The following is an 18,357-nucleotide window of genomic DNA, read 5'->3' as shown; positions in this document are numbered from 1 at the left end:
CTTACAAAAAAAACACAAATCTAGAATTTTCAAAAAAGGAAAACCTATATTTTTTAGTCTGATTTTTGGTACCACTAATAAGTTATTTTGAAAAAAAGACGTTTTTTCAAAATTTTAAAAAAATTGTTTTTCTTTAAATCCCAATCTTTTGGTAAATAAGTAAAGTAAATTATAAAGCGGTAGTAATTATTTTCATGTGGGATGCACACTAAGGATTTTTAAGATTTTTTTTTGGCAAAAAAGAGACCAACATTATTTGGAGCTTAACTTACTTAATTTTGATAATACAAAAAAAAATAAAACTTTTTTAACACTTTCAAAAAGTTTGGATGATTTGTCGTCCAAAAGTGCTTCATTTTTTGGATATTTCACGTTAAAATATTCGATTTGCAATTTGACGAATAAGAATCTACTTTTCATAAGCTCCAGCACTGCTTATACTGGGTCTACATACTTCATACATGCACCATTTTTTTTTACTTTTGTATGTGCTATATTTTTCCTAAGAATATTTTTTCGATAAAATACGTCATTTTTGAGTTATTTGCGAAAAACCGTCTAAAAACATGTTTCTTTTTGGTTAAAAAATGAACATATTCACTCGCATAACTCGAAAAGTATTAACTTAGTGAAAAAACTATATAGAAAAAAATTTACTTAGAATGAATCAGTTTATCCTTTCCGGACTTATTTTGAACGTATATTTTTTCACCCCCGAGAAGGGGTGAAACTCACCCCCAGGGCAAAAGCACACATCGGCACAAAATCACTTTTCTTCTTTGACATGTTACCTATGTGTATGCCAAATTTTATGTCAAACCAAGCGGCTGCGGCTCTTCGATTCGCAGCAAAAACCGTGAGAAAATTGAAGGACAAGTTGTTGCGAAATGTCGGTTAAAAGATGTCGGTTAGTAGATGGTCAGCTAGATTTGATGCTGCTACAGCAGTACAAATTTTATTTAGGAAAATGAATAAGTATCAAATAGCTCTTTTAACCATTATGTGGTCTAAAGTTTTAGAACATTTTAGTGCTGCTAATAAACATTAGAAGATACAACTATAAATTTATCAGATGCAGTTATTTTACTTATATCTTTAGCAAAAGTAATAGAAGTAAAAAATGAAAAATGATATTCTTTATATTGTCGTAGTCTATTTTTGTAGTAACTACTTTCCAAAACAACATAAATATCTGTAAATTTGTTTTAACTAAATGGTCGCTATATTTTATTTAGCGTATGGCTTAAGTATATCACAGAATATATTTAGATTTATGCATTATACAATGCATCACAAGCAGATGTCCAATTTTTTTTATATATTCGATTGACCCTTCGGTTGCCATTACAAAGTCTATAGGGTCGCCTGTGTATGCTCTGCGTGGGCAGTCCTGAACAATGTGACTGATCGTCTGTCTTGCAGCGCCGCAGTCACAAGAAGGCGAGGGGAGTTTACCCCATCTGTGGAGGGAGTCGGCGCATCTTTCACAGTTTGTTCGAATTCGATTAAGGGCTGCCCAAATCTTACGGGGACGTTCAAATTCGCCAGATTTCCCTATGATGTCCGGTAGACTATGGTAATGCGGATCTGTCCTACTTTCCCAATCTTCTCTCCATCGGGTATTTAAGTCAAAGTTGGATTGCTGCAGCGCTTGAGCAGATTGTAGAGGGGTAACCTGGATCGGAGACGGTTTCCAAGAATATCGGGGATGTCGTTGTGGACTAGAAGCTGGCGACTGTCCATTATTTTGTTATATTCTTTAACCAATGTATGTTCGCGGCGTAGGTTGGGTGGTGCTATATTACTAAGGGTAGGTAGCCACATTGTAGGGGTGGGCTTAATTGTGCCTGTTATCATACGCATAGTACGGTTTAGTTGGGTGTCGACCAGGTGGGTATGCCTGCTATTTAGCCACACTGGAGCACAGTATTCTGCCACCGGATATATCAGGCCAAGAGCAGAGGATCTTAATGTTGATGCTGTGGACCCCCATGGTCGCTATAAAGGGGCCTACTTCTTATGGCCGCCTAGGGCCCCATGATGCCTTAAACCGTCACTGTGTGTACGAGTGTTTTCCTCACTTTTTCTATTCTTGATAGGATGTATTTTTTTGGGTTACACTGGCTATTTTCTGGTTACACATTTGTTCTTCTTTTTGTATAGACATGACTCTGTTGTTTTTTCAATGTGCCTCTAGTAAGTTGTCGTTCCATCGTTTTCGTGGCCAATTCACATTTGCTCCCAAATATTTTATGAAAGTTACCTGTTCTATTATTTGTCCCTTGGCATACAAAACTGAGTATAATACTGAAAATCTTGTTAAACAAAATCATACATCATCTCATAAACATATGCAAACTACTTACTTGTCTTCGACAGAGAGATATTGTTAAACGTGAGTGACTACTTATTTATTTTTAGGCACTTTATTTACACGATTGACTTTATTTATTTTTAAATAAATTGATTCATATTCTTTATTAGACATAACAATTAATAGTAAACACTTATAGGCTTGGATCCCGCTATCAAAATAATGTATTATGCAACGAGCATTTAATGATGGCCATTATGAAGCGAGTAGGAGGGATACGAAACGAGCCGCCTAGCGGCTCGTTTCGTATAGAGTACGAGCTTCATAATGATAATTAAATGCAAGTTGTACACACGATTTTTTCTATGATCATTCACAACAAAAAATATATTCAATTTTATTAATTTTGTAACGCAAACAAATTAAGTAGTTTGTCAATTTGACAGTTTGTTTACATATTGAGAACTGTCAAAGCGTATGTATTCGACTCGCCATTAGTCACTGCTCGTGTGCCACCCATCGCGAATCGAAATGAAAATCTGTATTATAATGAAGTTCATTATCATACAGGTAGTAAAATCATAATTGATATATTACTATAGTATGAGAATAGAAAAAAATATATTAATAGCAAGCTGAAAATTTGTTAATAGCTAAACGGTGTCTAGTCGGACAAACTTTGATGTATGGGAACACTGGAACAGGGAAGTTTTAATTGTGTAACACGATTTTAATTGTGGAACGTGTCATCCTGACAAGTTTATCATTGTGAAAACTAGCAGGTTGTTTTTAAGTTGATTTAATACTAAACTTTATATAATACAGTAGAACTCCTAGAACTCCAATTATCCGGACTCCAATTATCCGGATCGCCAATTATCCGGATCAGATTGAGAAAAAGAAAAAATCAAGTTTGTAAAAAAATAATTCATTTTACTGTGATTCAGTATTGTGTGTCAATATTACGTAATGTAAACTTTGTCATTTACATATTGTTGTGTATACTATATTGTTTTTCATAATAAATACCGTATATGTTCTCCATTGTGTTTTGCTGTAATTACGTTACTTTTTCGAGAAAAATCCAGTTATCCGGATTTTTGATTATCCGGATCGGGTCCGGTCCCAATTAATCCGGATAATTGGAGTTCTACTGTATATGAAAAAATGTTTGTCCGACAAATATTTTGTGCATTTTAATAAGTCCGACACGTAGAATATTTCCAATGACAGGAATTATATTGGTGATAAATAGCAGTCTGATTTTTGCATGAGAGTTTAAAGAAAGGGTAACAAATCAATTGGAATTTCTGTCCGACAAAATACATGGGACGTTTTCGTAGTCTGACGTTGGAAACCTGTAACCTGTTCCACAATTAAAATTTCCCCTGTTCCAGTGTTCCCGTACATCAAAGTTTGTCCGAGTAGACACCATTAAGCTATCAACAAATTTTAAACTTGCTATTAATAAACTTTTTTGGTAAGCGGGATCCAGGCCTATTATACTTATAATCTTTTAAATACAAACTTATTTAAATTATCTAAATACTTAGGTACACTGATTTATCTAACACACAATAACTAATATAATTTATTTAAATAAAACAAATTACAATAGTTTACATCATCATCATCGGTGACCGCTGACAGCCCATGGAGGGCCATGGTCGCCCGTTGGGGTTTCTAGGCTCTAAAGTTTTACGTGGTGTGGAGGCCAGCCACACGCATAACTCCTCAAAAGTTCTAAACGATATTTATCTAAAATATTACTTTCTTGTTTCTTTTTTTTGAGGACGTCTTTTCGGCGTTATGTGTGTTTTGCTTGTTTGACTATAGCTGCCCATGTTTTTCTTTCCTTTGCTTGTTTTTCCCATTCTCGTATTCCTAGGTCTTTCAGATCCTGGTTAATACCATCAATCCATCTCTTTCTAGGCCTACCTCTCGGTCTCATCCCATTTAATTCTTTTCTAAGTACTTTTTTTTGTATTTCTCTTATCATCCATCCTTTCTACGTGTCCTAACCAACTCAGTCGTTTACTTCGTATTTCTTTTATTATATTCGGTCTGTTAAACACTCTATTTATTTCGTGGTTCATTCTTATACGCCATTCTCCATTCTCCTGTATAGGTCCATATATTTTCCAAGATTTTTCTTTCCCATCTAAGAAGTTGTTCCTCTTGTTCACTAGTCAAGGTCCATGTTTCTGATGCATACATTACTACAGGTCTCATTACTGTTATATTTTGTGTGTATATTTTTACTTTTGAATAGATACTGATTTTGACTTTATGATATTTTGTAGGCTGTAGAAGCATTTGTTTCCAAGCGAAATTCTTGCTGTTACCTCATCACTGTTTTTATTTCCTTCTGTTATTGTTGATCCTAAATATTTGAAACGGTCCACTCTTTCAAATATTTGCCCGCTCAGAGATATGTTTGTACCTTTTCCCGAGTTGTTATCATGTACTTTGTCTTTGAGACATTAACTTCTAGACCCATAGTCTGCGCGGTTTCTTTAAAATATGTATAAGTTTTTTCTAGGTCGTTTAATGTCCAGCTGATTATGTCTATATCATCTGCGTAGGCAACGACCTGATTGAGCTTTGTAAATATTGTACCATCCCTATCTATAGGAGTTTTCCTGATTACTTGTTCCAACGCAAGGTTAAAAAGTGTTGTTGACAGTGCATCCCCTTGTGTTAGACCTTCATTAATGTTAAATTCATCGGACAGTTGATTTTGGATCCTTACTTTTGCTTTGGTGTTGGTTAGGCATAGTTTTACTAATCTGATTAGTTTTTTTGGTACATTTAACTCTTGCATTGCGCTATATAATTCCTTTCTAATTATTGAGTCATACGCTTGTTTGAAATCTACAAATATATGATGTAGTTCGGTATTCCGCTCGTAGAATTTTTCCAGCGTTTGCCTTACTGTAAATATTTGGTCTATAGTTGACCTGCCTTTCCTGAAACCTCCTTGGTAATCCCCTGTTGTTTGTTCCATTATATTATTTAGTCTTACTTCCAATATTTTGCTAAATATTTTGTATCCAACGTTTAGTAGTGATATTCCCCGGTGATTATTGCAATCTAACTTATCTCCTTTCTTATGTATAGGGCATATCACTGCAATTTTCCATTGTTCTGGCATTATTTCTGTGGTCCATATTTCTAGTATTAACTTTGATATTTCACTCTGTATTCTATGTCCTCCATATTTTAACATTTCTACAGTTATTGTATCGCATCCTGGGGCCTTGTTATTTTTCATTTTTTTTATTACCTCTTTTATTTCTGCTTCTGTTGGAGCATATTAGTCTACTTCAGCCTCTCATACTAATCTTAGCTCTTCTATTTCGTAACGTTGTTTTTGTTTATTCAACAGTTCATTAAAATGTTCTCTCCACCGTTTTAACACTCCTTTTTCGTCTGCTATTAAGTCCCCATTTTTGTCTTTGCATAATTTTGTTCTTGGTTGGAAACCTTTTTTTCAAGATTTATTTCCTTATAAAATAGTTTTATAACAAATTACAATAGTTTACATGTTAAAACCGAATTCGATACAATCGAACTACATGACACTTAACACGTTAAGCCCCGCGTGTGACAGCATCTGGCTCACGGTACTGTGATATTTGCGAACCTCGTGACCTTACCGTGTCTCTCACAGCCGTATTAAACTTAATTACCGGTCCAGAGATCTCACAAAAAAAATTCAAGCCGGTGCTTGACGTGTTAAATTACGCGAGACTAAATGACTAATAACAAATCTTACTATTCATACAGTTACAGGTAATCTAGAGAATTCGACAGGTTTTTACAATGTAAACAATATGCCCTTCTCGAACGAAAAAGAACATTTCGATGTCTCTTTTTAAAGCGGTACTGATGGCCTAGAATGAATCGAATATCATAAATCAAACAAGTCATAAAAAGATTGTTTACGTCGAATTACAATAAATATCGCCGGAATCTTCGGCGATCAATGGGGTGTAAGAGCATCACAATATTAAGAATAATAATGGGCGCATTTCATTACTTTATAAAAACCTTTGTAAATGAAGGATGAAGGGTCAGGTCAGGGGGAAGAACGATGAATGTCTATCTGCAAGCATTTTCGGAAAAATGAGAAACAAAGTTACATATTCATTGTTTTCCCCCTTGCGTCCAATCTTGTGACGTGATTTAAAGACGATTATCATTTTTATTTCCCCTTGGCCATTCACAGGTTGATAGTACTCTTCCTAAGCTAACATATTGCACAAAAATCGCAAAATGACCAAAAATTGACATTCATCGTTTTTCCCTCTGATCCTTCAAATGTTTGTATCATTTACTTTTTTTGGTTTTCAGTAAACATTCGGATCGACATATAGATCGACAAAAAGTTAATCACGCGCACAGCAATGGTTCATTGGTGAATTCATCAATAGAAGAAGCAAGCAGTCAGGAATCGGAGACGAGACCGACGCGAAGAAGAGAGAAAAGAGAACAGGATAAAGACAGAGAGGCAACAGAATATCTTCAGAGGTTAGAGACTGATGTCAAAAAGTTAAGATCTGATTTGCACACAAGCAGAGCCAGCGAACAAGAGTTGAGGCTACAGGTAAAGCCTTTATGTTTATTTTTTCAATTTCATCCATAAATAATATAATTTTGTAATTTATTTATAGTGTTTTTTGCAAGCAAGGAAAAAATATTGTTTGTAGCAAGTCAAGAATACCTAGTATACAGGGTGTTTCATTGGGAAACAGAAATACTTGAATAGTGAATAGAGGTCACTGGGGGGGGGGGGTTCTAGATATACCACATTTATTGCCTCACCGATTTTTATAACCGAGTTAAAGGGTGTTTTATCGATTTTGCCCATTTATTCCTGGACCCATAACTTTAGAACCACCCTGTATATTTTTTTGATCTTTGGTACACATATGCATCATTTACAACACAACCCATCCAACTACTAAGCAAAAGAGAAATCCAGGTCCGAGCTCAAAAAAAATTATAAATTCTTTGTGACCTGGAAACAACACCCTGTATATTGAATTTTTTTAAATCCGTTTGCATATTTGAAAAGAGCACAAAAACTAAGTTTAATGGTTCGCTTAAATTTTTCGGCCAGACAATTTAATGACATTAATTTTGAAATTATATTTAAGTTTTTAAGAACTCTTAGATAAAAAAGCAGGTATTATTAACTTTTAATGATAAATTATTAAAATAAATGAACAAATACTCATTCTAAAAATAATCAATACTTATTTACTGCATTAGAACGATCCATTTATTAATAACAAGAAAAATCTAGGTCCAAATTAACAAAAAAAACATAAAGTTAAATTATTGTGACCTTGAAACAACACACTGTATATTGAAATTTTCCAAATTGGTTTGCACATTTGAAAAAAGCACAAAAACTGAGTTTATAGCTTCACTTAACTTTTTGCGCAGAAAATTTAATGACTTTAAATATGAAATTTAATCTATTGAAATTTTTTAGAACTCTGAGATTAAAAAGCAGGTATTAGTAGATAACTGTTAATAATAAATTAATAAAGTTAATGACTAAATACTTATTCTAAAATAATTAATACTGATTTACTAGGTACATTGGAACTACCTACATACTAATCACAACAAAAATCCAGGTCCGGATTAACAAAAAAAAAATATAAAGTAATAGTGACCTTGAAAAAACACTGAGTATATTGAAGTTTTCAAAGGCAGTTTGAACATTTGAAAAGAGCACAAAAACTAAGTTTAATGGTTCGCTTCCATTTTTTGCGCAGACAATTTAATGACTTTAATTTTGAAATTATGCCAAAATTTTTAAGAACTCTGAGAACTCTATAATTTCAAAAGTAATTTCATTAAATTGTCTGCGCAAAAAATAAAAGCGAGCCATTAAACTTAGTTTTTTGTTGCTCTTTTCAAATGTTTAAACGGATTTTGAAAATTTCGGTATACAGGGTGTTTTCAAGGTAACTATTACATTATATTTTTTTGTTAATCCGGACTTGGATTTTTCTTGTGATTAGTAAATGGGTCGTTCCAATGTAGTAAATGATTACTGATTACGTTTAAAATGAGTATTTATTAGTCATTAACTTATTATTAAAAGTTACTAATACCTGATTTTTAAACGAATGTAGTAAATAAGTATTGATTATTTTTAAAATGAGCATTTGATTATTTTTAAAATGCGCATTTGTTCAAAAACTTTAATAATATAATATTATTAAAAGTTAATAATACCTGCTTTCTCTAAGGGCCGGTTGTTCGAACGATAATCAAAAATGATCATTATCAAATATTTAATTACTGTCACAACTGTCAATGTCAACTTTGATTGGGTTGCTAAAAACATAATTATTGATTACAATTATGAAATTAGTTAATCAATTATGTTAATAATTGTTATGTTAATTGATTAACTAATCTCATAATTATAATCAATTATGTTTTCAGCAACCCAACCAAAGTTGACATTGACAGTTGGTGACAGTAATTAAATATTTGATAGTGAGCATTGTTGATTAGCGTTCGAACAACCGGCCCTAAGAGTTCTTAAAAACTAAATATAATTTCAAAATTAAAGTCATTAAATTGCCTGGCCGAAAAATTTAAGCGAACCATTAAACTTAGTTTTTTGTGCTCTTTTCAAATGTTTAAACGGATTTTGAAAATTTCAGTATACAGGGTAGGGTGTTTTTCAAGGTAACTATTACATTAAATTTTTTTGTTAATCCGGACCTGGATTTTTCTTGTGATTGGTAAATGGGTCGTTCCAATGTAGTAAATGATTACTGATTACGTTTAAAATGAGTATTTATTAATCATTAACTTATTATTAAAAGTTACTAATACCTGATTTTTGAACGAATGTAGTAAATAAGTATTGATTATTTTTAAAATGAGCATTTGATTATTTTTAAAATGCGCATTTGTTCAAAAACTTTAATAATAAAAGTTAATAATACCTGCTTTCTCTAAGGGCCGGTTGTTCGAACGATAATCAAAAATGATCATTATCAAATATTTAATTACTGTCACAACTGTCAATGTCAACTTTGATTGGGTTGCTGAAAACATAATTATTGATTACAATTATGAAATTAGTTAATCAATTATGTTAATAATTGTTATGTTAATTGATTAACTAATCTCATAATTATAATCAATTATGTTTTCAGCAACCCAACCAAAGTTGACATTGACAGTTGGTGACAGTAATTAAATATTTGATAGTGATCATTGTTGATTAGCGTTCGAACAACCGGCCCTAAGAGTTCTTAAAAACTAAATATAATTTCAAAATTAAAGTCATTAAATTGCCTGGCCGAAAAATTTAAGCGAACCATTAAACTTAGTTTTTTGTGCTCTTTTCAAATGTTTAAACGGATTTTGAAAAGTTCAGTATACAGGGTAGGGTGTTTTTCAAGGTAACTATTACATTAAATTTTTTTGTTAATCCGGACCTGGATTTTTCTTGTGATTGGTAAATGGGTCGTTCCAATGTAGTAAATGATTACTGATTACGTTTAAAATGAGTATTTATTAATCATTAACTTATTATTAAAAGTTACTAATGCCTGATTTTTGAACGAATGTAGTAAATAAGTATTGATTATTTTTAAAATGAGCATTTGATTATTTTTAAAATGCGCATTTGTTCAAAAACTTTAATAATAAAAGTTAATAATACCTGCTTTCTCTAAGGGCCGGTTGTTCGAACGATAATCAAAAATGATCATTATCAAATATTTAATTACTGTCACAACTGTCAATGTCAACTTTGATTGGGTTGCTGAAAACATAATTATTGATTACAATTATGAAATTAGTTAATCAATTATGTTAATAATTGTTATGTTAATTGATTAACTAATCTCATAATTATAATCAATTATGTTTTCAGCAACCCAACCAAAGTTGACATTGACAGTTGGTGACAGTAATTAAATATTTGATAGTGATCATTGTTGATTAGCGTTCGAACAACCGGCCCTAAGAGTTCTTAAAAACTAAATATAATTTCAAAATTAAAGTCATTAAATTGCCTGGCCGAAAAATTTAAGCGAACCATTAAACTTAGTTTTTTGTGCTCTTTTCAAATGTTTAAACGGATTTTGAAAAGTTCGGTATACAGGGTAGGGTGTTTTTCAAGGTAACTATTACATTATATTTTTTTGTTAATCCGGACCTGGATTTTTCTTGTGATTAGTAAATGGGTCGTTCCAATGTAGTAAATGATTACTGATTACGTTTAAAATGAGTATTTATTAATCATTAACTTATTATTAAAAGTTACTAATACCTGATTTTTGAACGAATGTAGTAAATAAGTATTGATTATTTTTAAAATGAGCATTTGATTATTTTTAAAATGCGCATTTGTTCAAAAACTTTAATAATATAATATTATTAAAAGTTAATAATACCTGCTTTCTCTAAGGGCCGGTTGTTCGAACGATAATCAAAAATGATCATTATCAAATATTTAATTACTGTCACAACTGTCAATGTCAACTTTGATTGGGTTGCTGAAAACATAATTATTGATTACAATTATGAAATTAGTTAATCAATTATGTCAATAATTGTTATGTTAATTGATTAACTAATCTCATAATTATAATCAATTATGTTTTCAGCAACCCAACCAAAGTTGACATTGACAGTTGGTGACAGTAATTAAATATTTGATAGTGATCATTGTTGATTAGCGTGCGAACAACCGGCCCTAAGAGTTCTTAAAAACTAAATATAATTTCAAAATTAAAGTCATTAAATTGCCTGGCCGAAAAATTTAAGCGAACCATTAAACTTAGTTTTTTGTGGTCTTTTCAAATATGTAAACGGATTTCAAAAATTTCAATATACAGGGTGTTGTTTCAAGGTCACGAAGAATTTATAATTTTTTTTAGTCCGGGCCTGGATTTTGCTTGTGACTAGTAGTTGGATGGTTTGTGTCCTAAATGAGACATATATGTACCAAATATCAAAAAAATATACAGGGTGGTTCTAAAGTTATGGGTCCAGAAAGAAATGGGCAAAATCAATAAAACACCCTGTAACTCGGTTATAAAAATCGGTAAGGCAATAAATGTGGTATATCTAGAACCGCCTCAGTGACCTCTATTCACCATTCAAGTATTTCCGTTTCCCAATGAAACACCCTGTATAAAAAAGTAATATAAAACGTAATATTTATAAATATCACAAACAAGAACACAGATTAACAGAAAATATTTTGTGGCAGAGTCACGGTAAGCAGTTCAGTGAATGGTCTGCATTGAGTCATATATTCTTCTGAGCAGTAAAAGCAATGTTTTAGTAGATATTTCTTCATAACTTTTTCGAAACTGTTACAGCTTAGCTGTTTACTATTTTTAGGTAAAATATTGTAATAGTTATAGTTAAACAATTTTTATCTGAAAGACGCAATCTACATTGATTTGTTCGTAAGTAGTGACAGTTTCGTGTATTGTGAACGTGAAAATCAGACTGCTTTATTAAACGGGCCAGTTTTCTGTGAAATTCAGTCAGAACTTGATATATTAACAGGGTAGGTAGCGGCATAATTTTTAATTTGATGAATAAAGGTAGGCAATGTTCCAGATAACTAACTTGGTAACTAACGAAAATCCTGATAGCTTTCTTTTGCATTCTGAAAATTTGAAGAGCATTTGTTGAATTGCCTCATATGATTAATCTATAGCTTAGGTGTGAGTGAAATAAAGAAAAATATGTCATTTTTAGTATGTCCGAGTTGTGAGTTGACAGTCCTTCCTAGTTAGAGAATAACAAATAATTAACTTAATAACTTGTTCTTTATTTGTGAGATATGAGCCGACCAGTTCAATCGATTATCTATGATTATTCCTAATAGTTTAGCAGTCTCTTTGTTATCTATGTAAATTACTATATTTATATAACCAACATACTAGATATAACCAAGCTTTGCGTTATATCAGAATTAAGTTTTAGTTCGTTTGCAGCAAACCATGTGCTAGATTTAGTAGAAACTTCCGCGTCATTTTTAAATCCTTATTATTATTTCCTGATATAGCGTATGTATGTCGTATCATCTGCAAATTGTACTGATTTGTACGGAGATATGAAGGCAAATCATTGACATACATAATAAACACCACAGGGCTCCACTCTGTTATTCTATGTATCCAACGATTTTGGTCTGATCTTCTGACATGTCCGTACCAGGTTAATGTTAGATTATTAACTATTTCATATATCTGAGTTTACTCCCATTCTTCTTTTAATCTCTATGTTATTTATTCTATCTCTTGTTACTCTGCAGCTTCTCCTTAGGAATTCCATCTCTGTTGCTCTTATTTTGTTTTTAGTTTTCTTATTTATTGTCCAATTTTCACACCCATAAGTGAGAATACTTCTTGTCATGGTATTATATAATATACTTCTTATTGTTTTTATGCTGTTCTTATCCCACACCGGTTTCAAGTTTCGTGTGCAGTCTCTTGTTTGTCCTAGTCTATTTTTTTGTATCTTTTATTTTATTTCTGTATTCTCATGTGTTCAGTTTTCTTTAGGTTTATTTCCATCCCATTTTTTGTATATTCCTGTTCCAGTTTTCATATCATAAGACTGAGGTCATCTTCGTCTTGTGTGATCACTATTTGGTCGTCAGCAAAACTTAAGGTCAATTTCAACTACAACTTCAACCTACATAAAAAGTCAAAGAACTATCCGGAATAGGAAATAGAAGAACCTCAAATATATTGCTCGACAAAAATGGAAATATAATGGAGACAGAACGAAAACTACGACGATGGAAAGAGTACATCGAGGAACTATTTCATGACCAGAGAGAAGCTAGTACATCCGTAGATAGCCAAACCGGAGATGTGGGCCCAGAGATAACCAAATCAGAGGGTAGTCAGGCAATAGACTCTATGAAAACCAATAAATCTGCTGGTCCAGATGAATTACCTAGCGAGCTGATAAAGTTGGTCAACGAGAAAAACCTGGAAATAATAGTAGAACCGTTGATTGATAAATATAGGGCGCCTATATTTATCGATCAACGGTAGAACTGTTCAACGCTATCTATATATACTACGGGAATCATCCCTAGAGAAATGTTGACATCAGCATTTGTGTGTTTGCCAAAGAATGCAGTGACTACCGAACCATAAGCTTAATGTCACATACCTTGAAAATTCTGCTGAAAATTATCCACGCCAGAATACACTCTAAACTGGAGCTGGATATTAGTGACCCTCAATATGGGTTCCGCAATGGAATGGGCACCAGAGAGGCATTATTCTCCTTCAACGTGCTGACACAGAGATGTTTGGATGTTAACCGTTCTCTTTACGTCTGTTTTATAGACTACAATAAAGCGTTTGATAAAGTAAAACATGACCGACTCATGGAAATTCTTAAAACTAAAAACCTAGATGAAAGAGATTTAAGACTAATAACACATCTCTATTACAATCAGCGAGCAATAGTAAGAATTGAAACAGAAACATATGAAGAAATGGAAATAAAGAGAGGAGTCAGGCAAGGCTGCATACTATCACCTCTATTATTTAACGCTTATTCTGAAGAGGTAATGCGAGAAACTCTGGAAGATGAAACAGTCGGCATAAGAGTAAATGGAGTCTTAGTTAACAACATCAGATATGCAGATGGTACAGTAATAATAGCCGATAATTTACAAGACCTGCAAATACTCATGAGTAAAATAGTAAGGTGTAGTAGGGAGTACGGACTCTCTCTCTCAATATCAAAAAGACGAAGTTTATGAAAATTAGTAAAAACAACCATAATAATAACGAAATCTTGATAGTAGAGGGCCAGCAGATCGAAAGAGTAAAAAAGTACATTTACCTAGGAACACTTATAACAGAAAATAATGACTACACTGCAGAAATCAAAGTCAGAATCGAAAAAGCACGTTCTAATTTTATGAAAATGAAAAAGGTCCTATGTAGCAAAGATTTAACATTAGCTCTTAAAGTACGCCTAACAAAATGTTACGTATACAGTGTACTATACTATGGAGTGGAATCATGGACGTTAAATGTAGAGACAATGAGACGACATAACGCCTTTGAAATGTGGACCTATAGAAGAATTATGAGGGTTTCCTGGGTAGATAGAGTTACGAATTACTGAGAAGAATAGGTAAAGAGAAGGAAGTTGAACTTACAATTAAAGAAAGATCTCGGAAAGATCAGTATCTCGGACATGTGATGCGGGGCGAGAAGTATGGCATCCTGCGACTCATAATGCAAGGAAAGATAGATGGCAGAAGAAGCATCGGAAGAAGACGAATTTCATGGCTGAAGAACCTGATAGAATGGTTTGGATGCAGCTCAAAACAACTATTTAGAGCTACTGCCTCAAAAATTAAAATAGCTATGATGATTGCCAACCTCCGTAGCGGAGATAGCACCTGAAGAAGAAGAAAACTTAAGGTATAAATATGTAGATTTTCGTTCCTTACTGATATACCCATTCTTTGGCACTTTCTTTTCCATGGTTTCAAGGTTTTTTACCAGGAATATTTTGAACAGGGTAGGGGATGTGGAGCAGCCCTGTAGTAGTCCTTTTGTCATCTTAAATGGACTGCATATTCTATTGCCTATTTTGATAGCTACTTTGTTATTCTTGTAGAGTGCTTTTACTGATTTTATTAATATTCGTGGAACTTCGATGTTTTCCATTTGATTTAATTTATGGAGCAAAAAGTCATGTGAAACGCAGTTAAAAGCCTTCGACAAATCGCAAAAAGAAATTACTATGTGATTGCCCCGTTCAAGCAACTCTATCACCTCACTCACAACATGATATACCGCGTTCGTAGTAGAACGAGCACTTCAGAATCCATATTGCGAGTTGCTAAAATAGTTTTTGGGCACAAAATAGGAATATAATTATTAAAATAAAAATGTATACCATTTTTATTCAGTTGCAATGCGAAGGCAAAACAATCTTACTTTTCAATTAGAATACGGAGTGCAGTCCAGTCCCTTTAATCGCGATTTTCGGCTCTTATTGGAGCCTCATCGGAAAGAACGTAGGCACTGTTCTCCATATTTTAACTGATTCGCATCGAGAGCTTTTCCCACCCATTGCAACCGAAGTGATGATAGTAGGTGGCTAGCGCCATCTGGCATTGAAAGACGAAGTAGTTTTCAATCCCAATAGTAAATTAATAGTAATTTAATAGTAAATTGCAACTGAATAAAAATGGTATACATTTTTATTTTATAGTCGTATTACTCCGTAGAGTAACTAGGTGCATTTTTCCGTTGGAACTTTACCAGCTGCAGACGGGGGATGTGAATTGCATAGTGTAGAATTCCTTCCCTCTCGTCTTGACTGCAGCATCCATTTGACTTGCAAATTGTAGAAGTCTTGGGGGTGTCACCAGGAAAGTGTACCAATAAGTTTTCAATTTAAAAATCTTTTAGTAATGTTTTTAATTTTATTCAATATTATTAATTTACTATTAGGATTGAAAACTACTTCGTCTTTCAATGCCAGATGGCGCTAGCCACCTACTATCATCACTTCGGTTGCAATGGGTGGGAAAAGCTCTCGATGCGAATCAGTTAAAATATGGAGAACAGTGCCTACGTTCTTTCCGATGAGGCTCCAATAAGAGCCGAAAATCGCGATTAAAGGGACTGGACTGCACTTCGTATTCTAATTGAAAAGTAAGATTGTTTTGCCTTCGCATTGCAACTGAATAAAAATGGTATACATTTTTATTTTATAGTCGTTCCGTAGAGTAACTAGGTGCATTTTTCCGTTGGAACTTTGCCAGCTGCAGACGGGGGATGTGAATTGCATAGTGTAGAATTCCTTCCCTCTCGTCTTCACTGCAGCATCCATTTGACTTGCAAATTGTAGAAGTCTTGGAGGTGTCACTAGGAAAGTGTACCAATAAGTTTTCAATTTAAAAATCTTTTAGTAATGTTTTTAATATTTTTCAATATTATTAATTTACTATTAGGATTGAAAACTACTTCGAATATAATTATTGTTTGTTCACCTTTTCAATCACTTTCCCGAAAGTAGAAACAATGCTTATGGGTATGTAATTGTCCGTTTTTGAGGTATCACCTTTTTTATAGATATACACTGTGTCCGTAAAGTATGGAACAAATTCTTTTTTAGCTAAACAGAGCATTTTAAGAAATAATCCTGAAACACGTCGATTTTTGATTTTAATTTACCGTATTTTAAAATAATCTTCTAATATACAGGGTGAATTACTTTCGAGTAATGACGTCACCGTCATTTTTTTTAAATGGAACACCCCCATTTTGTCTTAATTTTCGGATTACTCTAGCTGAGCTGATTCCAAAAATGTGTCACATGTTGATTCAAATTGGTACAGGGTGGACAAAAATACAATAGTTTTGTGTGTGTTCATAAAGTAACGCGTTAGTTAAATTAACAATATTATCAAAAATACTTATTGTCTAGCGGACAGAATATGATGAAATACATGACTTTATAAATGTTCGAACTGCAGCCCTTGCTGTATTTGACAGTAACCCAAACGTTGTACAAATTCTTGTTAAACCTTGTTTATTGTGTCTTGAGAAATATTGTTTATTGCTGTCCGAATTCTCTGTTTTAATTCTTGAATATTTGCTGGTTTCGTTTGATACACAACATTCTTCAGATGGCCTCACATAAAATAATCCAGAGAATTGAAATCTGGTGACCTCGCTGGCCATTCAATAGGTCCACGGTCCACGTCTACCAATCCACCTGTTCGGAAAAATTTCATCTAGGTACCTTCTAACATCTACAGCATAATGTGGAACCATCCTGTTGAAACCCTAAACTTTTATCAAAACCTCCAGGATTACGTCTGCTGTGAAACAAATTAAGTACGTAAAGTAGGTACGAGATAACCCCTTAAAAACTCAAGATAAGTTGCCCCGTTTAAATTACCTTCGATAAAGTAGGGTCCGATGATTCGATTTCTTACAATTCCAGCCCATACATTTACCTTTTGCGAGTATTGTGTATGTTGCTCACGCATCCAGTGGGGGTTTTCTTTTGCCCAGTATCATTTCTTTTTCCCAGTATTTGCTACAATTCTGACGGTTAACCTCGCCATTTAACGTGAAAGTTGCCTCATCAGAAAAAATAATGTTTTGTACCAAGAGAGGGTCTCGGTGGCAGTTATCCATCAATGCTTCGCAAAATTGAATTCTTCTATCGGGATCATCTTCGTTTAATTCCTGCACAAGTTTGATTTTATATGGATGCCATTTTTCAAGCTTTAATAGTTTGTGTACCGTTGTTTTGCTAACACTGATATCGCGACTAACTTTACGCACAAAAGTGTGCGCATATTCTTCAAAACTAAGTAAAACATCTAATGCTGTGTCAGAATTTGCAGAGGGACGACCTGATTTCCGTGCATTTTCAACCGTACCAGTTTCTCGAAATTTCTTTTCAATCTTACTGACTGTTGAACGCGTTATAGGTCTTTCTGGATATTTATCATTAAACAAATTGCACACTTCCATCTGAGTTCGCGATCTGTCTCCATACCCAACCATCATAAGTATTTCAATTCTTTACTTTACACTTAACTCCATTTCTACTTAAAATTAAATCTAAGCAATAATTAAAACATTCACAAATACCAAAAATATTGTAGTACAGTAATCCCTCATTATCCGCGGACTCATCAACCGCGGTTTCACTTATCCGCGGTTGCGATATCTGTTGAATCTTTAATGAGAAATGTTTTATTATTTTTATATATTTTTTATAATTTGACCAGTCACGTTAAATTACTCATGATACACCACTGGCGCTTGTTCTTAGTAGTAATACTACGGCAATTAGTTTATAGTTCAGAAGGTTTAAAATACCCGCGAATGTAGACGCTGATCTCAGCGTCTTTATTTTTGTTGATATGATAATACATATTTCACAGATAGGCAATTTCACCATATTTATTTCTATGTACAAATATGTATCCAAATTGGGATTATGTCATATTCTTCTTTGGA

The 18,357-nt window shown here is 33.2% G+C and overlaps 1 protein-coding gene across 1 annotated transcript in view; it reads left to right on the top strand.

Annotated features, from left to right (window-relative positions):
• The window catches only part of LOC114327513 (macoilin), a 144,738-nt gene that overhangs the window by 85,395 nt on the left and 40,986 nt on the right, over positions 1–18,357 (top strand). Inside the window, exon 5 of the mRNA XM_028276153.2 lies at positions 6,671–6,923. Within this exon, the coding sequence (XP_028131954.1) occupies positions 6,671–6,923 (253 nt within the window). The remainder of the gene's footprint in view (positions 1–6,670; positions 6,924–18,357) is intronic.

Source organism: Diabrotica virgifera, chromosome 7 (genome assembly GCF_917563875.1).
Source record: "Diabrotica virgifera virgifera chromosome 7, PGI_DIABVI_V3a".
Taxonomy (NCBI): domain Eukaryota; kingdom Metazoa; phylum Arthropoda; class Insecta; order Coleoptera; family Chrysomelidae; genus Diabrotica; species Diabrotica virgifera.
This window is presented reverse-complemented; position numbering and strand designations above follow the sequence as displayed.